At 41.1% G+C, this 20,141-nt stretch overlaps 1 protein-coding gene across 1 annotated transcript; it reads right to left on the bottom strand.

Annotated features, from left to right (window-relative positions):
- Window positions 1-4,945: 4,945 nt before the first annotated feature.
- On the bottom strand, window positions 4,946-18,602 carry LOC133540198 (endonuclease 8-like 1). Its single transcript, XM_061882774.1, has 9 exons — window positions 18,552-18,602; window positions 16,484-16,541; window positions 11,749-11,857; window positions 11,597-11,681; window positions 11,386-11,507; window positions 11,282-11,309; window positions 11,130-11,200; window positions 10,873-11,065; window positions 4,946-5,061 (listed from the first exon to the last, which is right to left on the bottom strand). The coding sequence occupies exons 2-9, from the start codon at window positions 16,489-16,491 to the stop codon at window positions 5,015-5,017; spliced, it is 663 nt and encodes a 220-aa protein (XP_061738758.1). The 5' UTR covers window positions 16,492-16,541; window positions 18,552-18,602; the 3' UTR covers window positions 4,946-5,014.
- Between the last annotated feature and the right edge of the window lie 1,539 nt (window positions 18,603-20,141).

The raw sequence follows: 20,141 nt of genomic DNA on the forward strand, positions 1-20,141 counted from the left end.
TCTTTGAAACTATCGCCACCATGTGGTCATACCTGCAACAACTTCATAGTTCTTTGAAACTATCGCCACCATGTGGTCATACCTGCAACAACTTCATAGTTCTTTGAAACTATCGCCACCATGTGGTCATACCTGCAACAACTTCATAGTTCTTTGAAACTATCGCCACCATGTGGTCATACCTGCAACAACTTCATAGTTCTTTGAACCTAAAATCTATTGAGATATATATCGTATATATGGAGCGGAAAACACAACCCAAAATTCAAAGTTTCTTCATGCGACGTAGCCGGCCTACTTCACCACAGTCTGTAGTCTATTGCCCCCCCCCCCCCAGGCAAAGATGAGATGGAGATGTGATGGTGACGACTAACACATTTTCTGGGGGGGAAATCACTGCATAGATAACATTTGTGTATGGAAAGAAATCTATTCTTTACAAGACCAAGGATAGCTCAGTGGTTAAGACTGCGGACTCTGAATGCTAGGTACTGGTTTCGAATGCCAATCTAGTTGACATCATTTTGTTCAAACTCATCATACTTTACTGAGCCAGGAGTCCTCAATTACATTTGTGTATGGAACACAATCATAGCTTCACAAGACCCAGGACAGTCCAGTGGTTAAGACTTCTCACTTGGAATTAAGCGCACTGGGTTCAAATCCAGCTCTAATTGATTTTTTATTTTTTTCCCCCAAGATGGCGCTGCTGTAGTGGCTGCTGTTGGCAGGAGCTCCGTGCTCTTGTGTCATCCTTTTGTGTTTCCCTCTTGTTTTCATGTCTTATTATATTTTATTGCCTTTTGGTCCGGGACCCTTTGGGACTGTGTGACAAGGGGTGGCACTTTCGTGACCTCTGTGGTGCTTTTTGTGGACTTCTGGATCTTCCTCCCGGGAGCCTTTTGACCATGGAGACCAGCTGCTGGGTGTCTCCCACACCGGAGTCGCTTTGGAGGGACTGGAGGAGATGCGGATGAAGGGACAGGACTGCGGAGCAAGCTCTGAGCGCTGGGACGGAGAGGCTTGGCGGTGTCTTGGCTGGGTGAGCAGGTGTCGTACACCTCAGTCTCCTTGGACGTATCCTCGCTCATCCATGCGGACTGGACACTGGCCGAGAGTTGTTTGGCGGCTTAGAGTGGAGTCAGTTCTCTTGGTTGCTTTGTTGGGTCTGCTCCTGTTTCTGGCCACGCTCCCTCCACCCCAGTGGACGATGGTGTGGAACAGCGCAGAGACCACCACAGTGTCTATGTTTCTTTTAGTTGTTATTCATAGCTGGATGTAGAAGTGTCTGCTTGTATCCGCTGCTTTAATGTCTTTCATGTCCTTTGTCTTCTTTGATGTTTACCTCTTACACACATGTGAGAGGGATGTGTACTATGGCTATGAGTTGTTGTTGTTTTTTCCCTTGGCCTCAGTCTGGACCCCCCTTCTCCAGGGCCCAGGTTTAGACCATTTTTTTTTTAGTATATTTTATTTTATATTAATATTCTATTTTTTTCACCCATTCCCAACCTCATTATACTTTACAGAGCCAGGAGTCCTCGATTACATGTATGTATGGAACACAATCTTATTGTCACAAGACCCAGGGTAGACTAGGGGTTGAGACTGCTGACTTTGAATGAAAAGTGCTGAGTTCAAACCTCACTCTGGTTGATAGTATTTTTTTTTTTACCTCATCATACTTTACGAAGGCCGGGAGTCATCGATTACATTTGTGTATGGACTAAAATCCTACCTTTACAAGACTGAAAGTAGCCCAGTGGTTAAGACTGTTGCATGAGAACAAACTGTACACAGTTCAAACCCCACTCCGGTCAGCAGTATTTTTTCCACCTCATCTTACTCCAGTGAGTCAGGGGTCGTAGATAACATTTGTGTATGGAAAGAAATCCATTCTTCACAGGACCAGGGATAGCTCAGTGGTTAAGACTGCTGACTCTGAATGATAGGTACTGGGTTCGAATCCCACTCATGTTGACAAAATTTAGTTTAAGCTTGTCATACTTTACTGAGCCAGGAGTCCTCGATTACATTTGTGTATAGAACACAATCTTCTCTTCACAAGACCAAGGATAGACCAGGGGTTAAGACATCTGACTCGGAATGAAAAGTACTGGGCTCAAGTCCCACTCAGGTTAACTGTATTTTGTTCTACCTCATCAAACTTTACTGGGCCATCAGTCCTCGATTACATTTGTGTATGAAAAAAAAAATATCTCATCAAGACCCAGGATAGCCCAGTGGTTAAGACTGCTGACTCTGAATGACAGGTACTGGGTTCGAATCCCACTCATGTTGACAAAATTTTGTTTAAGCTTGTCATACTTTACTGAGCCAGGAGTCCTCGATTACATTTGTGTATAGAACACAATCTTCTCTTCACAAGACCCAGGATAGACCAGGGGTTAAGACATCTGACTTGGAATGAAAAGTACTGGGTTCAAATCCCGCTCAGGTTGAGTGTATTTTGTTCTACCTCATCAAACTTTACTGGGCCACAGTCCTCGATTACATTTGTGTACGAAAAAAAATTGTCTCATCTAGACCCAGGATAGCCCAGTGGTTAAGACTGTTGACTCAGGTTGAAGAGTGTGGGGTTCGACTCCTGCTTGGGTCGATGTGTAATTTAAAAGATCAGCTGGAGGCTGCAAGTTGACAAATATTGTAACTGTGTCATTTCTCCCATGTAATGTTAAAATAATAATTTAATTTACTTTTTTTTATCCAATTACAATTAACCTATTTTATTTTATTTGTACCCAGGAGAGCTCATTGGTCAACGCTCTTTATTTATCCTATTCCCACCCACCTCAGGAGTTACACTCACTCGCACACACTCCTACACACACACACACACACACACACGCACTCATTCTCACACACACACAGGTAACCCCTGAGGTGTCATCATTGACTATTTGACATTTTATTTTGGATTATTATTAGCTTTAGTGTTGACTTAATTTTTCAACTATATGTTAGTCAAAGAAGTAGCACATAACATTAGTCTGTGTGGGGGAGAAGAAGCAGCCCACAATGTATGTCGTCTTGACGCCATACTGCCAAATTACTGACTTCATGTATGGGATTTGAACTCACTACTCTTGTATTAGGAGCCCACAGTGTTGACCATTGAGCTATCCTGGGTCCCAACAAAGTTTGGTTTTCGCTCATATACAAATGTTATCAGTGAACTATGATCAAGGCAAAACCATAAACTAACGCCTCCTAACAATGGATTTGAACCCAGTAGTTCTGCATGAGAGGCAGCAGTGTTAACCATTGAGCTATCCTGAGTCTTGTTGGAAGTGTAGTCTGGCTCCTTCATTAATGGAATCGTGACATCTGTCCCAGTAAACTACGATTGAGGTGGAGCTCAATTTTGAACTGAAGTTACATATCAAACCAATTGGGATTCAAACCCAGTACCCCCATATTTGAAGCTCACAGTGTTGACCATTGAGGTATCCTGGGTTCCATCAAGACAGGATTTTCACTAATATACAAATGCAATCATTTAACAATGATAGAGATGAAACAAAAAACAAGATCTTGTGGATTTGAACCCAGTAGTACCGTGTGAGAGGCAGCAGCCTTAACCATTGAGCATTTTGGGTTCTACTACTTCCTGATCTGGATCAATATACCAATGTTACATACCTGTTGTTGAGTAGTTGGTGTGTGCCATGTCTCTCAGGTGTGACATACCTGTTGTTGGTGTGTGCCACGTCTCTCAGGTGTGACATACCTGTTGTTGGTGTGTGCCACGTCTCTCAGGTGTGACATACCTGTTGTTGGTGTGTGCCACGTCTCTCAGGTGTGACATACCTGTTGTTGGTGTGTGCCATGTCTCTCAGGTGTGACATACCTGTTGTTGGTGTGTGCCATGTCTCTCAGGTGTGACATACCTGTTGTTGGTGTACCAAAAAGTTCTATCTTGGTTTCATCTGACCACATGACATTCTCCCAATCCTCTGCTGTATCATCCATGTATCCATTTTGTTATAAACTCAACTCGTCGTATTTGGAGAATACTAAGTTGCATCCCAAGAACACCATACCTACTGTGAAGCATGGGGGTGGAAACATCATGCTTTGGGGCTGTTTTTCTGCTAAGGGGACAGGACGATTGATCCGTGTTAAGGAAAGAATGAATGTGGCCATGTATCGTGAGATTTGGAGCCAAAACCTCCTTCCATCAGTGAGAGCTTTGAATGGTTGACCAAATACTTGTTTTCTACCGTAATTTACAAATAAATTATTTAAAATTCCTACAATGTGAATTCCTGGATTTTTTTTTCACATTCCGTCTCTCACAGTTGAAGTGTACCTATGATGAAAATGACAGACCTCTGTCATCATTTGAAGTGGGAGAACTTGCTGACTAAATACTTTTTTGCCCCACTGTATGTATACATTTTACAGGACTCTCATCGTCTGCCTCAGAGACCCAAGTAGTTTTTAGTGTATTATGCAAATGAGCCATGTTAGTCATTGTAGGAGCCAGATCATGTGTGTATGTCACGTGGTGTTTGTGGATGTGTACACAAGGAACAGAAGCATGTGTCACGTGACATAGGTGGCCGTCACCATAAAGAAGGTTTTTTTACCTGTACTCAAGAGGGAGAGAGGAAAGAGTAGAGCTCGGTAGCCATCATTTCTGCTCGGTTGGTAGAGTGGCCGTGCCAGCAACCTGAGGGTTCCAGGTTCGATCCCCGCTTCTGCCAACCTAGTCACTGCTGTTGTGTCCTCGGGCAAGACACTTTACCCACCTGCTCCCAGTGCCACCCACACTGGTTTCAAAATGTAACTTAGATATCGGGCTACACAATGTAAAGCGCTTCGAGTCACAAGAGAAAAGCGCTATATAAATATAATTAACTTCACATTAAATCAAATAATTTACTGTATTGTGAATTGTGATTGAAAAGTATGCCAAGAATAAACGTGTGGAATGTTTATTAAAAATATGTATCATGGAATAAAAACAGTATTTTCCAATAGATGTCCTTTACTTGACATTCTGTCTTGTCAGTCTCCCGCTACGTGTCTTGAAGCCTGCAACAAAAAGTAAGTTTACCACACTTACAGTATAATCTACAAAAGGTTTATGTGTATCAAAACACATGCAAACTTGTTAGCACACGCAAAGCTGATCTAAATATTTGTCGATTAATGAGCAAAATAAGGAGTGCAATCCATCCCATCCATCCATTTTCTATCGCTTATTCCCTCCATTTAACATATTTGTCTTAATGATGTATGCAGAATATATGTTGATTATCAGAATGCCCACAATACTGGGAGGAGAAAATGCAAATACAAATCACTCAACATGAACAGTGAGATTTATCAATGCTGAAAGTGTCCTGCAGGCAGTATCGTGCCTCTTAAAAAGTCTGAAATCTGCGTGCAAACTGGCATAGTTGCACACAGGGCTGTGAGAAAGGAGGCCATCACGCTGCAAAGACAACTGACATAGTTGCACACAGGGCTGTGAGAAAGGAGGCCATCCCGCTGCAAAGACAACTGACATAGTTGCACACAGGGCTGTGAGAAAGGAGGCCATCACGCTGCAAAGACAACTGACATAGTTGCACACAGGGCTGTGAGAAAGGAGGCCATCACGCTGCAAAGACAACTGACATAGTTGCACACAGGGCTGTGAGAAAGGAGGCCATCACGCTGCAAAGACAACTGACATAGTTGCACACAGGGCTGTGAGAAAGGAGGCCATCACGCTGCAAAGACAACTGACATAGTTGCACACAGGGCTGTGAGAAAGGAGGCCATCACGCTGCAAAGACAACTGACATAGTTGCACACAGGGCTGTGAGAAAGGAGGCCATCACGCTGCAAAGACAACTGACATAGTTGCACACAGGGCTGTGAGAAAGGAGGCCATCACGCTGCAAAGACAACTGACATAGTTGCACACAGGGCTGTGAGAAAGGAGGCCATCACGCTGCAAAGACAACTGACATAGTTGCACACAGGGCTGTGAGAAAGGAGGCCATCACGCTGCAAAGACAACTGGCATAGTTGCACACAGGGCTGTGAGAAAGGAGGCCATCACGCTGCAAAGACAACTGACATAGTTGCACACAGGGCTGTGAGAAAGGAGGCCATCACGCTGCAAAGACAACTGACATAGTTGCACACAGGGCTGTGAGAAAGGAGGCCATCACGCTGCAAAGACAACTGACATAGTTGCACACAGGGCTGTGAGAAAGGAGGCCATCACGCTGCAAAGACAACTGACATAGTTGCACACAGGGCTGTGAGAAAGGAGGCCATCACGCTGCAAAGACAACTGACATAGTTGCACACAGGGCTGTGAGAAAGGAGGCCATCACGCTGCAAAGACAACTGGCATAGTTGCACACAGGGCTGTGAGAAAGGAGGCCATCACGCTGCAAAGACAACTGACATAGTTGCACACAGGGCTGTGAGAAAGGAGGCCATCACGCTGCAAAGACAACTGACATAGTTGCACACAGGGCTGTGAGAAAGGAGGCCATCACGCTGCAAAGACAACTGACATAGTTGCACACAGGGCTGTGAGAAAGGAGGCCATCACGCTGCAAAGACAACTGACATAGTTGCACACAGGGCTGTGAGAAAGGAGGCCATCACGCTGCAAAGACAACTGACATAGTTGCACACAGGGCTGTGAGAAAGGAGGCCATCACGCTGCAAAGACAACTGACATAGTTGCACACAGGGCTGTGAGAAAGGAGGCCATCACGCTGCAAAGACAACTGACATAGTTGCACACAGGGCTGTGAGAAAGGAGGCCATCACGCTGCAAAGACAACTGACATAGTTGCACACAGGGCTGTGAGAAAGGAGGCCATCACGCTGCAAAGACAACTGACATAGTTGCACACAGGGCTGTGAGAAAGGAGGCCATCACGCTGCAAAGACAACTGGCATAGTTGCACACAGGGCTGTGAGAAAGGAGGCCATCACGCTGCAAAGACAACTGACATAGTTGCACACAGGGCTGTGAGAAAGGAGGCCATCACGCTGCAAAGACAACTGACATAGTTGCACACAGGGCTGTGAGAAAGGAGGCCATCACGCTGCAAAGACAACTGACATAGTTGCACACAGGGCTGTGAGAAAGGAGGCCATCACGCTGCAAAGACAACTGACATAGTTGCACACAGGGCTGTGAGAAAGGAGGCCATCACGCTGCAAAGACAACTGACATAGTTGCACACAGGGCTGTGAGAAAGGAGGCCATCACGCTGCAAAGACAACTGACATAGTTGCACACAGGGCTGTGAGAAAGGAGGCCATCACGCTGCAAAGACAACTGGCATAGTTGCACACAGGGCTGTGAGAAAGGAGGCCATCACGCTGCAAAGACAACTGACATAGTTGCACACAGGGCTGTGAGAAAGGAGGCCATCACGCTGCAAAGACAACTGACATAGTTGCACACAGGGCTGTGAGAAAGGAGGCCATCACGCTGCAAAGACAACTGACATAGTTGCACACAGGGCTGTGAGAAAGGAGGCCATCACGCTGCAAAGACAACTGACATAGTTGCACACAGGGCTGTGAGAAAGGAGGCCATCACGCTGCAAAGACAACTGAACAGAGAAGCCTTTGTTCTACGTGTGCATGTCATATTTGGACTGTTAGAAAGAAAAAGAAGAAGATATATATTCAGCAATATCATTTTATAGCTGCTGGACAACTTAAAGGGCCGATTAAACCAAAGTCTATTAATTTATTTTGTTTTTTAATGGTATTCCTTTTTTGATTTAGAAAATATGCACCGTATTTTTCGGACTATAAGTAGCAGTTTTTTTTTCATAGTTTGGCCGGGGGTGCGACTTATATTCAGGAGCGACTTATGTGTGAAATTATTAACACATTACCGTAAAATATCAATATTATTTATCTCATTGACGTAAGAGACTAGACGTATAAGATTTCATGGGATTTATGGATTAGGAGTGAGAGATAGTTTGTTAAAGGTATATCATGTTCTATATGTTCTAGTTATTTGAATGACTCTTACCATAATATGTTAGCTTAACATAGCAGTTGCTTATTTATGCCTCATATAACCTACACTTATTCAGCCTGTTCTTCACTATTCTTGATTTATTTTAAATTGCCTTTCAAATGTCTATTCTCGGTGTTGGCTTTTATCAAATAAATTTCCCCCCAAAAATGCGACTTATACTCCAGTGCGACTTGTATGTTTTTTTTCCTTCTTTATTATGCATTTTCGGCAGGTGCGACTTATACTCCGAAAAATATGGTATTGAACAAATATATAAACGCAACACTTTTGTTTTTGCTCCCATTTATCATGAATTGAACTTAAAGATCTGAAACTTTTACTATACAGAAAATATATATTCCTCTCAAAAATTACTTACTGGGTGACATGTCCGGTGAGTATGCTGGTCATGCAAGAACTGGGATGTTTTTAGCTTCCAGATCCTTGCAACATGAGTTAGTAAATGTTATTTATAAAGGTGATGGCCTCGGGTGATTAGTACAACAATGGGGCTCAGGGTCTCGTGACGGTATCTCTGCGCATGGAAAATGCCATCAATAAAATGCACGTGGTTTCGCTGTCAATGATAACATACCAAAACCTCTGTATTGTGCCAGACGCCATTGAGTGTGAGCATTTGCCCACTCAAGTTGGTTAAGAAGACAAACTGCAGTTAGGTCGAGACCCCGATGAGGACCACGAGCATGCAGATGAGCTTTCTTGAGACAGATTGATTGATTGATACTTTTATTAGTAGATTGCACAGTTCAGTACATATTCCGTACAATTGACCACTAATTGGTAACACCCCAATATGTTTTTCAACTTGTTTAAGTCGGGGTCCACGTTAATCAATTCATGGTAGTTTCTTACAGTTTGTGCAGAAATGCTATGGTTAAGCAAACCAATTGTTGTAGCAGCTGTCCGGGTGGCAGGTCTCAGCCAATCAATATGGTCTGCGGCTGTGAGGCCAGTTGGATGTATTGCCAAATTCTCTGAAACACCTTTGGAGGCGGCTTATACTAAACGGCCTGGGCTACTGGGTGTGAAGTTGGAGAAGATGCAGGTGGAGGCCCCCTTGGTGTCCTGGGTTGTAGATTACCTGACTGACAGACCACAGTATATGCCACTGCAGGACTGTGTGTCTGACAGGCTGGTCAGCAACACCGGGGCCCCGGAGGCTACAGTACTCTTCCCCCTTCCTCTACACCATTTACACCACCCATTTCCACTATCAATCAGAGTCCTGCCAACTTCAGAAGTTTTCTGATGACTCTGCGATAGTGGGGTGTATTGAGGAAGGTGATGACGAGGAATACAGGACACTGGTGGAGGACTTTGTCACATGGTGTGGAAAGAACCACCTCCAGCTCAATGTTACGGAGACCAAGGAGCTGGTTGTGGACCTGGGAAGGAGGAGGAGTACTCTGGCGACCCCTCTTTCCATCAAGGGGGTGGATGTGGACATGGTAGAGGATTATAAATACCTCGGAGTACACATGGACAACAAGCTGAATGGGTCAAAACACGCTGAGGCCCTCTACAAGAAGGGACAGAGCCGAATCTATATTTCCTTTGGAGGCTAGGATCCTTCAACGTCTGTACAAAGATGTTGAAGATGTTCTACGAGTCGCTGGTGGCAGGCGCCCTCTTGTACGCCGTGGCCTGCTGGGGCAGCGGGCTGAGAGTGAGGGACACATACAGACTGGACAAGTTGGTAGAGAAGGCCAGTAACAAGATGGGAGTGGAGCTGGACTCTCTGGCGGTGGTGTCAGAGAGAAGTCTAGCAAAACTCCTAGCCATTATGGACAAAACCTCCCACCCACTACACTCGGACCTTGCAGAGAGAATGAGCACCTTCAGTGGAAGGCTCAGACTCCCAAAATGCAACACGGAACGACACAGGAGGTCCTTCACACCGACAGCCATCAGACTGTATAATGCATATGTTCCTTGACTGCACTTAAATGTAGAATATATTTATATTTTTCATATATATTATATTATTTATTATTATCATTGTTTATTGTGAGCGAACTGTGGTGCTGAATTTCCCCCAGGGATCAATAAAGTACTTTCTATTCTATTCTATTCTTATGGCGGAGAAATAAACATTTAATTGACGGGCAACAGCTCTGGTGGACATTGCTGCAGTCAGCATGCCTACTGCACGCTCCCTCAAAACTTGCGACATCTGAAGCATTGTGTTGTGTGATAAAACTGCACATTTCACAGTGGCCTTTTATTTTGGACAGCTCAAGGCACACCTGTCAGGTGGGATGGATTATCTTGGCAAAGAAAAAATGCTCACTAACAAATGTATACAGATTTGTGAACAATATTTGAGAGGAACAGGTATTTTGTGTTTATAGTCAAAGTTTTCGATCTTTGAGTTCATTTAAATTGGGAACAAGAACAAAAGCGTTGCGTTTTTTTTTTTTGTATTTAGTATAACTCCTAAAAAAAATGTCTTGCAATATACAGTTTGATCATTCCTGCTGCAAATAGTATACATACTGTGATTCTATATTGCAGAAAAGGTGTTAGATGATCGATATGTGCTATAATCTAATATAAGCCCCCCTCCAGTGTGGAGAGCATAATAACATGAATGTAGAGGGAAAGAAGTGTTTCCAAGGGCACATAATGCTTCTAGTACACAAAAATAGGGTGATCTGTGCCACTTTTGCTGCTATCAATTGCACAAAGTAGATCACATACAACACGTCCACCAACAGTACATGCAATTTTATAGTTTGCGCACACAGATAAGTGCGTGGGAATTGGATCCTCAAAGATCAGGCTCTTAATATTTTCAGAAAATGGGAGTATTATTAGAATCAGACCTGCAGCTGGCTCTGTATTGTTCTTTTTCCTCCTGCCTGACGTGGATTTCGGTTCTTGCTGAGATGTGTTTGCTGATCTTCTTCTGGGTGTGGCTTCTTCTTGAGGTCCATTTTCTTCTTCCTTTGCTGCTTTTGTGGGCTTTTTGGCTGCTTTTTTCTTCACTGTGCTGTCAGAGTTGTGTTTCCTGGACACCTGAAGTACAGCCACAATGGGGTTAGATTTCTATGTGCTGGTGGTGATTACCTACTGAATATACCTTTTTCTTGCGGGGGTAATCATGGTCTGCATCTGTATCTTTTCTCTTTTTGGCCTTTGGAGACTTTGATTCTGGTGTGTGAGAAAAGATAAAGACACACTAAGCTTTCTCTTATGTGTAATGGTATCTCAACTATTTTTTCTGGCGTTTACCTTTAGGAGCCATAGGACCTGGATCGCCCTGAAATGACACCATTTTCTATTAGTCAATACATGCTACAAATATAGTTGTTACGTATGAAAATGTGTTTGCATACTTTGAACCACATAGTCCTGCCATTGTGGTCGCGTACAGACTTCATTCCATCCACATAGTAACACTGCAACCAGGCCTCAAAACCTGAGTAGTCTTTCTTCTCTGGATCGTAACCTTTCCCACCTCCATAAACAAAAAGTCTAAATAAGAGGAGCACCTCTGTGTCGTTGTCTTCCCCCCACCCCGATCAACCTTGAAACATGGATTCTTACCTAAGTTCACCACCTCCAGCGGTACTGTGTGGCAAAGTCTGAGCAGGTCTGTATTCTCCTCTTCCATTTTGTCCTTTTTGGCTCCCTTAACATTTTTGGGCAAAATAAACTGTTAATAATCGAGGTAAAATACTTGTTTGTACTTATTTGACCTTTTTGCTATGGATCTCCTTTTTTACAGCTTTCTTGTCTTCACACGCATCCTCTGACTCGAGGCCTTCCAGCACAGTCCGGGCAGGCACAAAGGGTGGAATGTTCAACCTGGAAGACACACATGGGCATCTTTCCAAAAACAGAAGGTATTTTGTGTGGAAACAGTGCTACACTTTTATAGTAAACACATTTCCAAGTGAAATTAGGAATTGCTTGTTTATTCATCCAAGATGATTAGAATCTGGGGAATACAAAAACATTCTTCACTCTCCTTTTCAGATCACGGTGACCTGAGTATGTATCTTCATTCAATGGTCATTTCTTTTACAGCAGGCTCTTTGGTGAAGTGTAATATTATTGCTAGGAGTCTTGCAAAAGTACTTCACACAGTGGGCACGGCTGTAACAAAATAACACTGCAATGTACTGTCAACATGTACAAAACCCCAAACCAGTGAAGTAGCACGTTGTGTAAATGGTAAATAAAAACAGAATACAATGATTTGTAAATCCTTTTTAACTTATATTCAATTGAATAGACTGCAAAGACAAGATATTTGATGTTGGATCTGAGAAACTTTTTTTTTTGCAAATATTAGCTCATTTTGGAATTTGATGCCTGCAACATGCTTAAAAAAAGCTGGCACGAGTGTCAAAAAAGACCGAAAAAGTTGAGGAATGCTCATCAAACACTTGTTTCCCATAGCAAAGCAAAATTGAAGATGAGATCTCATGTATGTCTTATATATATCTCCTAGACATAAAAGAGCACTAATGGAGACCAAAGTAGTTTTCTCCTTCTTCTCAAATGTATCTCCTGAGAAATAAGGCTCACAGTGAGCACTATGAGAGATCTCATAGTTGTCTAATAGTTATCTCTTTTCCCCATTTCAACTAAGACCAAAATGAGAGATGAATGAGCTGGTCTCCAATATGTCTCAATTATGACTCAGTGAGAGAAACACCTGGTTTTGTTTCTCACTACTCACTGTTTGAGTTCTCAGATGTCTCTTTTCTATTTCGGCAAAAAGACAATTGATGAGTATTGGTTTCAATATGTCTCAATGATGTCTCAGTGAGAGATATACTTGGTTTTGTCTCTCACTGCTCACTATTTGAGTTGTTAGATATACCCGTTTTCTAAAAAAATGCATTTTAATGGGCTCAATTTAGTTATACCTCAATCATATTCCAGTTGATCTCATGCCAACATTGGGAGAAAATAATGAATTCAGACAATATGGATATATGGTCTGTAATCTAAATGGTTTATTTAAATAAAGTTGGACTTAATTTGTTGATTTCTTATCCACACGTCATGTACAGTAACTCAGTGACTACAATTGTGAGATTTAAAACTGAACCCAAACAATACTGATATGATCACAAGACACTTTGTAAGAGCTTTTAACATTTGTGAACTTTCTAGAGCAGTGGTTCTCAAACTCTTTTAACAAAGTACCACTTCAGAAGATATTTGGCTCTCCAACCACCATCATAAGGACTAATATTAAAATGCAGTAGCATAGTAGGCCTATGTATTCATTAAAAAGGACAGTGGCTTTATTAAACAAGTAAATGTAATATATTTGCCACTGAAATATTACACACAATGCAAAAACATCATCAACAATGATACTCCATATACAGTACATATTTACAGAATCCACGGCAACATCACATCAGTGTGTATTTTCAGAGCATTTATAACAATGATTAAAGATTTGATTTGTGGCTTCTTAGGCCAGTTCAGTTCTTCATTATTTCAAACTTTTCAAGTGTGTTGGGGAAATGAACTGCAATCACTATGCCAGGCATAGATGTGAAGTCAAGGAAAACAACTTTACCCAATATGTCATCCAAGAATACTACTGTACTGCAGAGGTTTCCAATAGGGGAATAACATGACTGCATGTCTCATATGTTACACTATCTTGCAGCAAAGAAAAACCTGCATGTTTATATTCACCAACGAGGGCCCATTTGGCACATGCATGTGCTGTGGTAAACAAGAAATCAATCTGTACATACTTTAAAAAAAGGATGAGAACCTTTCTTCTGACACACTGGTCCCACAAAGCAGGCATTTTATTTGTTTACTTTCTATTGGCCCAAAACAATTCTTGGAGGATTTATGTAATATAGTAGGCGATGATGCAGAGTGGGATAAAAAAAAGTTTTGGAACTTCTGCACACTGTTTAAGCAGTCTGTGTTCAGACTATCGGGATAAAGCAACTTGAACATTTTGAGCATATGGCTTAGGGCCTTACCTGTGACTTTAGGACAGTTTACATAACCCATGCTGATCAGAAGGCACTCTGCCATGGTTTCTGATGCATTGTCATGTATTGGTTTGTCTGTTGTGTCCTTGAAATTGGACTCTTCTGCACACTCCTCACTCAAACCATCTTCAAATCCTTCATTAAACGTATGTCCGTCATTGTACATCCAATCCCCTATATCAGGGAGAGCTTCCTCAAATGATTGAAATGGATCATACTCAGCATCGACATGTCATTCAGTTGTTAGGCCATCAGGAGGATGTATGAGGGCTGATCTGGAAAATGGTTTTCCATTCTCTTCGATGGTCAGAAGTAGAAATATTTTCATGTGCTGAAATTAAAATAGAATACAAATCACTAAAGGTTTTTTGATAACATTTTGTCACAAGGCAAAACGTATAACATCTCAGCATATCGCTCACATTCTTACACTCCAAAGTTTGTCACATTTGAGCAGGATTTGCTTTGTGACAAAATTCACAGCAAAACATTATTCAGCCACAGAAGACGGTGGGTGTACCTGGCAGGTGGGGAGAGGCTTGATGTTCCAGAGTGGTACATCCTGCACGGTCACCTGAAGGTTGGATGTGTTCCATTTGAAGAGCAGTGTTTTGGGCTCCTTCAGGGGGCACCGCCTCATGCAGTGTTACCCTGCTGCTACCCCCTGACACAAAGAAGAGGAACCAAAAAACTCTAAAGATTCAAATCATTGAAAAAAAAAAACAGACAAAAACATGCAAAACAAGAAGGAAGTTGACATAAATTGAACACATTATACAAATCCAGCTAATGGAATGCATTTCCTTTTTCCCCACATCTTGAGCGCATTGTAGTTCATGTTTACGTATCTTCTGTGTTTGTGGTAACACATCATCCACAGTGTTAAATGTAACTCATCACAATACAACACACACTATAAAAAGAAAGTTGTGGATGCTAATGCCAATCATTAGTAAATACACAACAGCAAACCAAACCTATGAGAAAGGATCTTGACGAGGGATGCAACATTATTGTAAATATAACCTTATTTTGATTTCAAAATTGTCACAATAATGCCGTGATGTGTGACGCTATCAAACGAGAACACCAGTCGCTGTGTTTTTTTCTGACAATATTAAGTGGGCTCATCTGAGAAGTAAACTGGTTCTCCCATGAAAACCCGCCGTGTGGGAAAACAAGGTTCAAACGGGACATTATAGAAGGGCGAAAAAGTGGAAGTGTGCAGGAGTGATGGGAACGTTTGTGCTTAGGTTAGCCGAGGAATTGTTGCTGTGAAATATTTCTGTGCCTATAACTGTCGTGTTAGTTGAACCTTAAACAAAGTCTGCATACTGCAAGGTAAAGCATGCCACGTTCATCCAGACCATTTCCAAATCGACCCAGAGCCCTTGCAGCTCACCAGAGGAAATGTGGACATGCACAAAATAAGACATTTGCTGACACTACACACCACAATGTCTACAATAAGTTAGGGAATAGGAGTAATATATTAGAATGAGTTATATGTTAGAACCGTTATTTGGAAAATATCGTTCATGTGAAACCAAGATGTCAGCAAGGGAAAATATGCATTTGTGAGGTATTTACATGATTAAAAGTCAAATTATTAGTTAACTCTTAAGAATCAGTATTCTACAAACTAATACAATTTGGACTGCAGAGGGCAGTTTCTTAGGAAGTTAAAAGTTTAAAAACACTCAACTAAACAGCAGTGATGTAACAATATCAAAATGTCATGTCACCGTTACTGTGACCAAAATGATCACTGTTTGCATTATAATGGCAGTATTGTTGAATGTGCTAAAAAGGTCATCAAACCCACAATAATACCAAGTTGTATTGAAAAAAAAACATACCGGACACACAGTATAGTTTCTTGGCAAAAGAAACATTATTGTTCTACATTAGTTACACTGGATGTTTACTGTTTATGTCAGTTTAAAGACACTTATTTGAAAATGTTGGTTTTTGTGTGTTACTTGAAATTCTGCACCATTCCTTTGCACCTAAAATACCTGTTTTTAATGATAAATATGATTACAATATATGAAAATGATGTTTGTGTTCAATTACAGTAAGTGTGTTTATCCTAAACATTCCTCCCACGTCATTTAACACACTTTGACATTTTTGTAACAATATCTTACCCTGGCTTTAACACTATGACGATATCATACCGTGAAATGTTGATATTGTTACATCCTTAGTCATGACCTGATGTTACCTACCAGCTTTAACTTGGAGGTGAAAGGTTCCAAAAACATGAATTACACATGCTGAGATAACTCCTATTTGAAGTTTCATTCTTCATATGTGCTAATGTAATCAGGGTCAAAGAAAGCAATATTTTCATGTTTGTTCCTGACAAACTGTGGACAGCTTTTTATCTGTAAATCTCAATCAGAACTAATTGACTTCAAGAAAGAACAGGCATATACATATAACTTACTTGGACATTGCTGGTCATTCTCCACATTCACATAGGTGCATGCTGCAGGACGGGATGACTGCAGGAAGAAAAAGAAAGTATCACATATTATATCTGCTGCCAGTTTAATGCACCACCACTATACCAGTCTACTCAGCAACTTTACAGTCCTTCTTGATCTTTTATTTGATTCCACTTCTTTACCAGTTCTTCTTCATCCTTTTCCAGCTTTTCCTTTTGTCATTTCGACACTCCAATACTATATAAATCAATCAATCAATCAATGTTTATTTATATAGCCCCAAATCACAAATGTCTCAAAGGACTGTACAAATCATTACGACTACAACATCCTCGGAAGAACCCACAAAAGGGCAAGGAAAACTCACACCCAGTGGGCAGGGAGAATTCACATCCAGTGGGACGCTATTGACAATGCTGACTATGAGAAACCTTGGAGAGGACCTCAGATGTGGGCAACCCCCCCCCCTCTAGGGGACCGAAAGCAATGGATGTGGAGCGGGTCTAACATGATACTGTGAAAGTTCAATCCATAGTGGCTCCAACACAGCCGCGACAGTTCAGTTCAAGCGGATCCAAGACAGCAGCGAGAGTCCCGTCCACAGGAAACCATCTCAAGCGGAGGCGGAAACCATCTCAAGCGGAGGCGGATCAGCAGCGTAGAGATGTCCCCAACCAATACAGGCGAGCGGTCCATCCTGGGTCCCGACGAGCGGTCCATCCTGGGTCTCGACTCTGGACAGCCAGTACTTCATCCATGGTCATCGGACCGGACCCCCTCCACAAGGGAGGGGGGGACATAGGAGAAAGAAAAGAAGCGGCAGATCAACTGGTCTAAAAAGGAGGTCTATTTAAAGGCTAGAGTATACAGATGAGTTTTAAGGTGAGACTTAAATGCTTCTACTGAGGTGGCATCTCCAACTGTTACCGGAAGGGCATTCCAGAGTACTGGAGCCCGAACGGAAAACGCTCTATAGCCCGCAGACTTTTTTTGGGCTCTAGGAATCACTAATAAGCCGGAGTCTTTTGAACGCAGATTTCTTGCCGGGACATATGGTACAATACAATCGGCAAGATAGGATGGAGCTAGACCGTGTAGTATTTTATACGTAAGTAGTAAAACCTTAAAGTCACATCTTAAGTGCACAGGAAGCCAGTGCAGGTGAGCCAGTATAGGTATATATGTATGTATATATGTATATAAAGGTATATACAGTATAGGTATATATGTATGTATATATGTATATAAAGGTATATACAGTATATATGTATGTATATACGTATATAAAGGTATATACAGTATATATGTATGTATATACGTATATAAAGGTATATACAGTATATATGTATGTATATACGTATATAAAGGTATATACAGTATATATGTATATAAAGGTATATACAGTATATATGTATGCATATATGTATATAAAGGTATATACAGTATATATGTATGTATATATGTATATAAAGGTATATACAGTACAGGCGTAATGTGATCAAACTTTCTTGTTCTTGTCAAAAGTCTAGCAGCCGCATTTTGTACCAACTGTAATCTTTTAATGCTAGACATGGGGAGACCCCAAAATAATACGTTACAGTAATCGAGGCGAGACGTAACAAACGCATGGATAATGATCTCGGCGTCTTTAGTGGACAAAATGGAGCGAATTTTAGCGATATTACGGAGATGAAAGAAGGCCGTTTTAGTAACGCTTTTAATGTGTGCCTCAAAGGAGAGAGTTGGGTGGAAGATAAATACAGACAAAGGTTGCTGGAATATAGCTGGAACTTCTTGTAAATGTAAAACTCTATATTATGTGTTCAGTAATGTATATTGTTCCACTTCAAATGTTCTCTGAACATTTATTTCTCTCATTGTTATTTCACTTCTTGTTATTATACTTACCTCGGTGGAGGTAACTATCACAACTTCTAGCAAGGTGCTTGCGGCATTTATAGCTCTATTTCCGTAACTGCGTGACGTTCCAGTAGTTTAAAACAAATAACTGGTGTGTGTTAAAGTCATATAAATACCAAAAGAGAAACAATAAATGGTATTACTTACTTTCAGTTGTTATTCCTTCGATGCTGAATATTATTTCTTCCCATCGAAATCATTACATCCGCCCACTTAATGCGCATGCGTGTTTTTCAGGAAAAGCCAATCTGATTGGACAGATTCATGGAGTGCCGTGCCAAATCTCGCGATCTCAGGATTTACATCAAGTTCATTTTCTCCTTATATGTCCATCTGAAAATAGCCCTTTTTGGCTAGGACATCATTTTCAAATGATTTGAAAATGTATGCTTTCTATCAGACGGCGGCGGACATGACGCGTTATTTGCCATCAGTTAACGTCAGAAGAAGAAGAAGCGGGGAAACAGTAGGTGGCGTAACATTTGAAGGTTGTCAGTGCGCCTACCTTCAACTAAAACAAGGAAGAAGAAGAAAGCCAACACTTAGTTTTTTTTTTTAAAGGTTTATTTATAAATGTCAACAATTACAAACAGTAAGACAAACAACAATATACAACATTATAAAACATTATGAAAACAGTACAAAACAGCGCCAGGGGGTTGTAAGTTCAAAATAATAAAAAAAAAGAATAAAAACATATATATATAAATAATAAACAAAATGCAAAGCCGTAGGCTTATTCAGATTCATCAAACAACTTAAATGTGGAACACAGCATCATCGGTTTCACAGCTTTTTTGTTGTTAGAGGTAGAGAGCGTTTTAATGTAAAGTTCCAGATCTTTTTTAAAGGCACAAAAGATAGGACGGGTATTAAGAAACTTACATTTATGAATATAAAACTTAGCCAATAAAATAATGAGCTTGCAAAGGTAGAATTCCTTTTCAATTTTTTGTTCATACAGTGTAAAACCAAAAATCACATCTTTAAAGTAAAGCACAAATTTGTCATAAATATTGTCCAGGATGAAGCGACAGATGCCTGCCATAGTGATGGAGTGTTTTCACAAGTATAAAACAAGTGGTTAACAGTCTCTGGGTGCATGTTACAAAAGGTGCAGGTGACATCAATGTCCTTTTTGTATCTAACCATCACAGTCTTTACAGGGTAATAGCGATGGATGATTTTAAATGATATCTCTTTGACTTTGTTGCTAAGTAAATACCTGTTAGGAAGGGACCACGTTTTGGTCCAACAGATGTCATTTACAACATTATTCCATAAGGAAATGACATAGGAGACGGACACACAATCATTTTGGAATAAGCTGCGGATTTTTCTGTTATTTTTTTGATCAAAGCAAAGTTTCCCCACGGGAGTGTCAAGTGGATCATTCACAATGTTTACAGCAGAAAGAGGAGGTGTGTAAGCCATGTACAACATAATAACACCTGTTGGAATGTACAACATAATAACACCTGTTGGAATGTACAACATAATAACACCTGTTGGAATGTACAACATAATAACACCTGTTGGAATGTACAACATAATAACACCTGTTGGAATGTACAACATAATAACACCTGTTGGAATGTACAACATAATAACACCTGTTGGAATGCACAACATAATAACACCTGTTGGAATGTACAACATAATAACACCTGTTGGAATGTACAACATAATAACACCTGTTGGTCAGCTTGGTCAGCTGTGCTGATTGATTTAGTTTCA

This window comes from Nerophis ophidion, linkage group LG21, assembly GCF_033978795.1.
Source record: "Nerophis ophidion isolate RoL-2023_Sa linkage group LG21, RoL_Noph_v1.0, whole genome shotgun sequence".
Taxonomy (NCBI): Eukaryota; Metazoa; Chordata; class Actinopteri; order Syngnathiformes; family Syngnathidae; genus Nerophis; species Nerophis ophidion.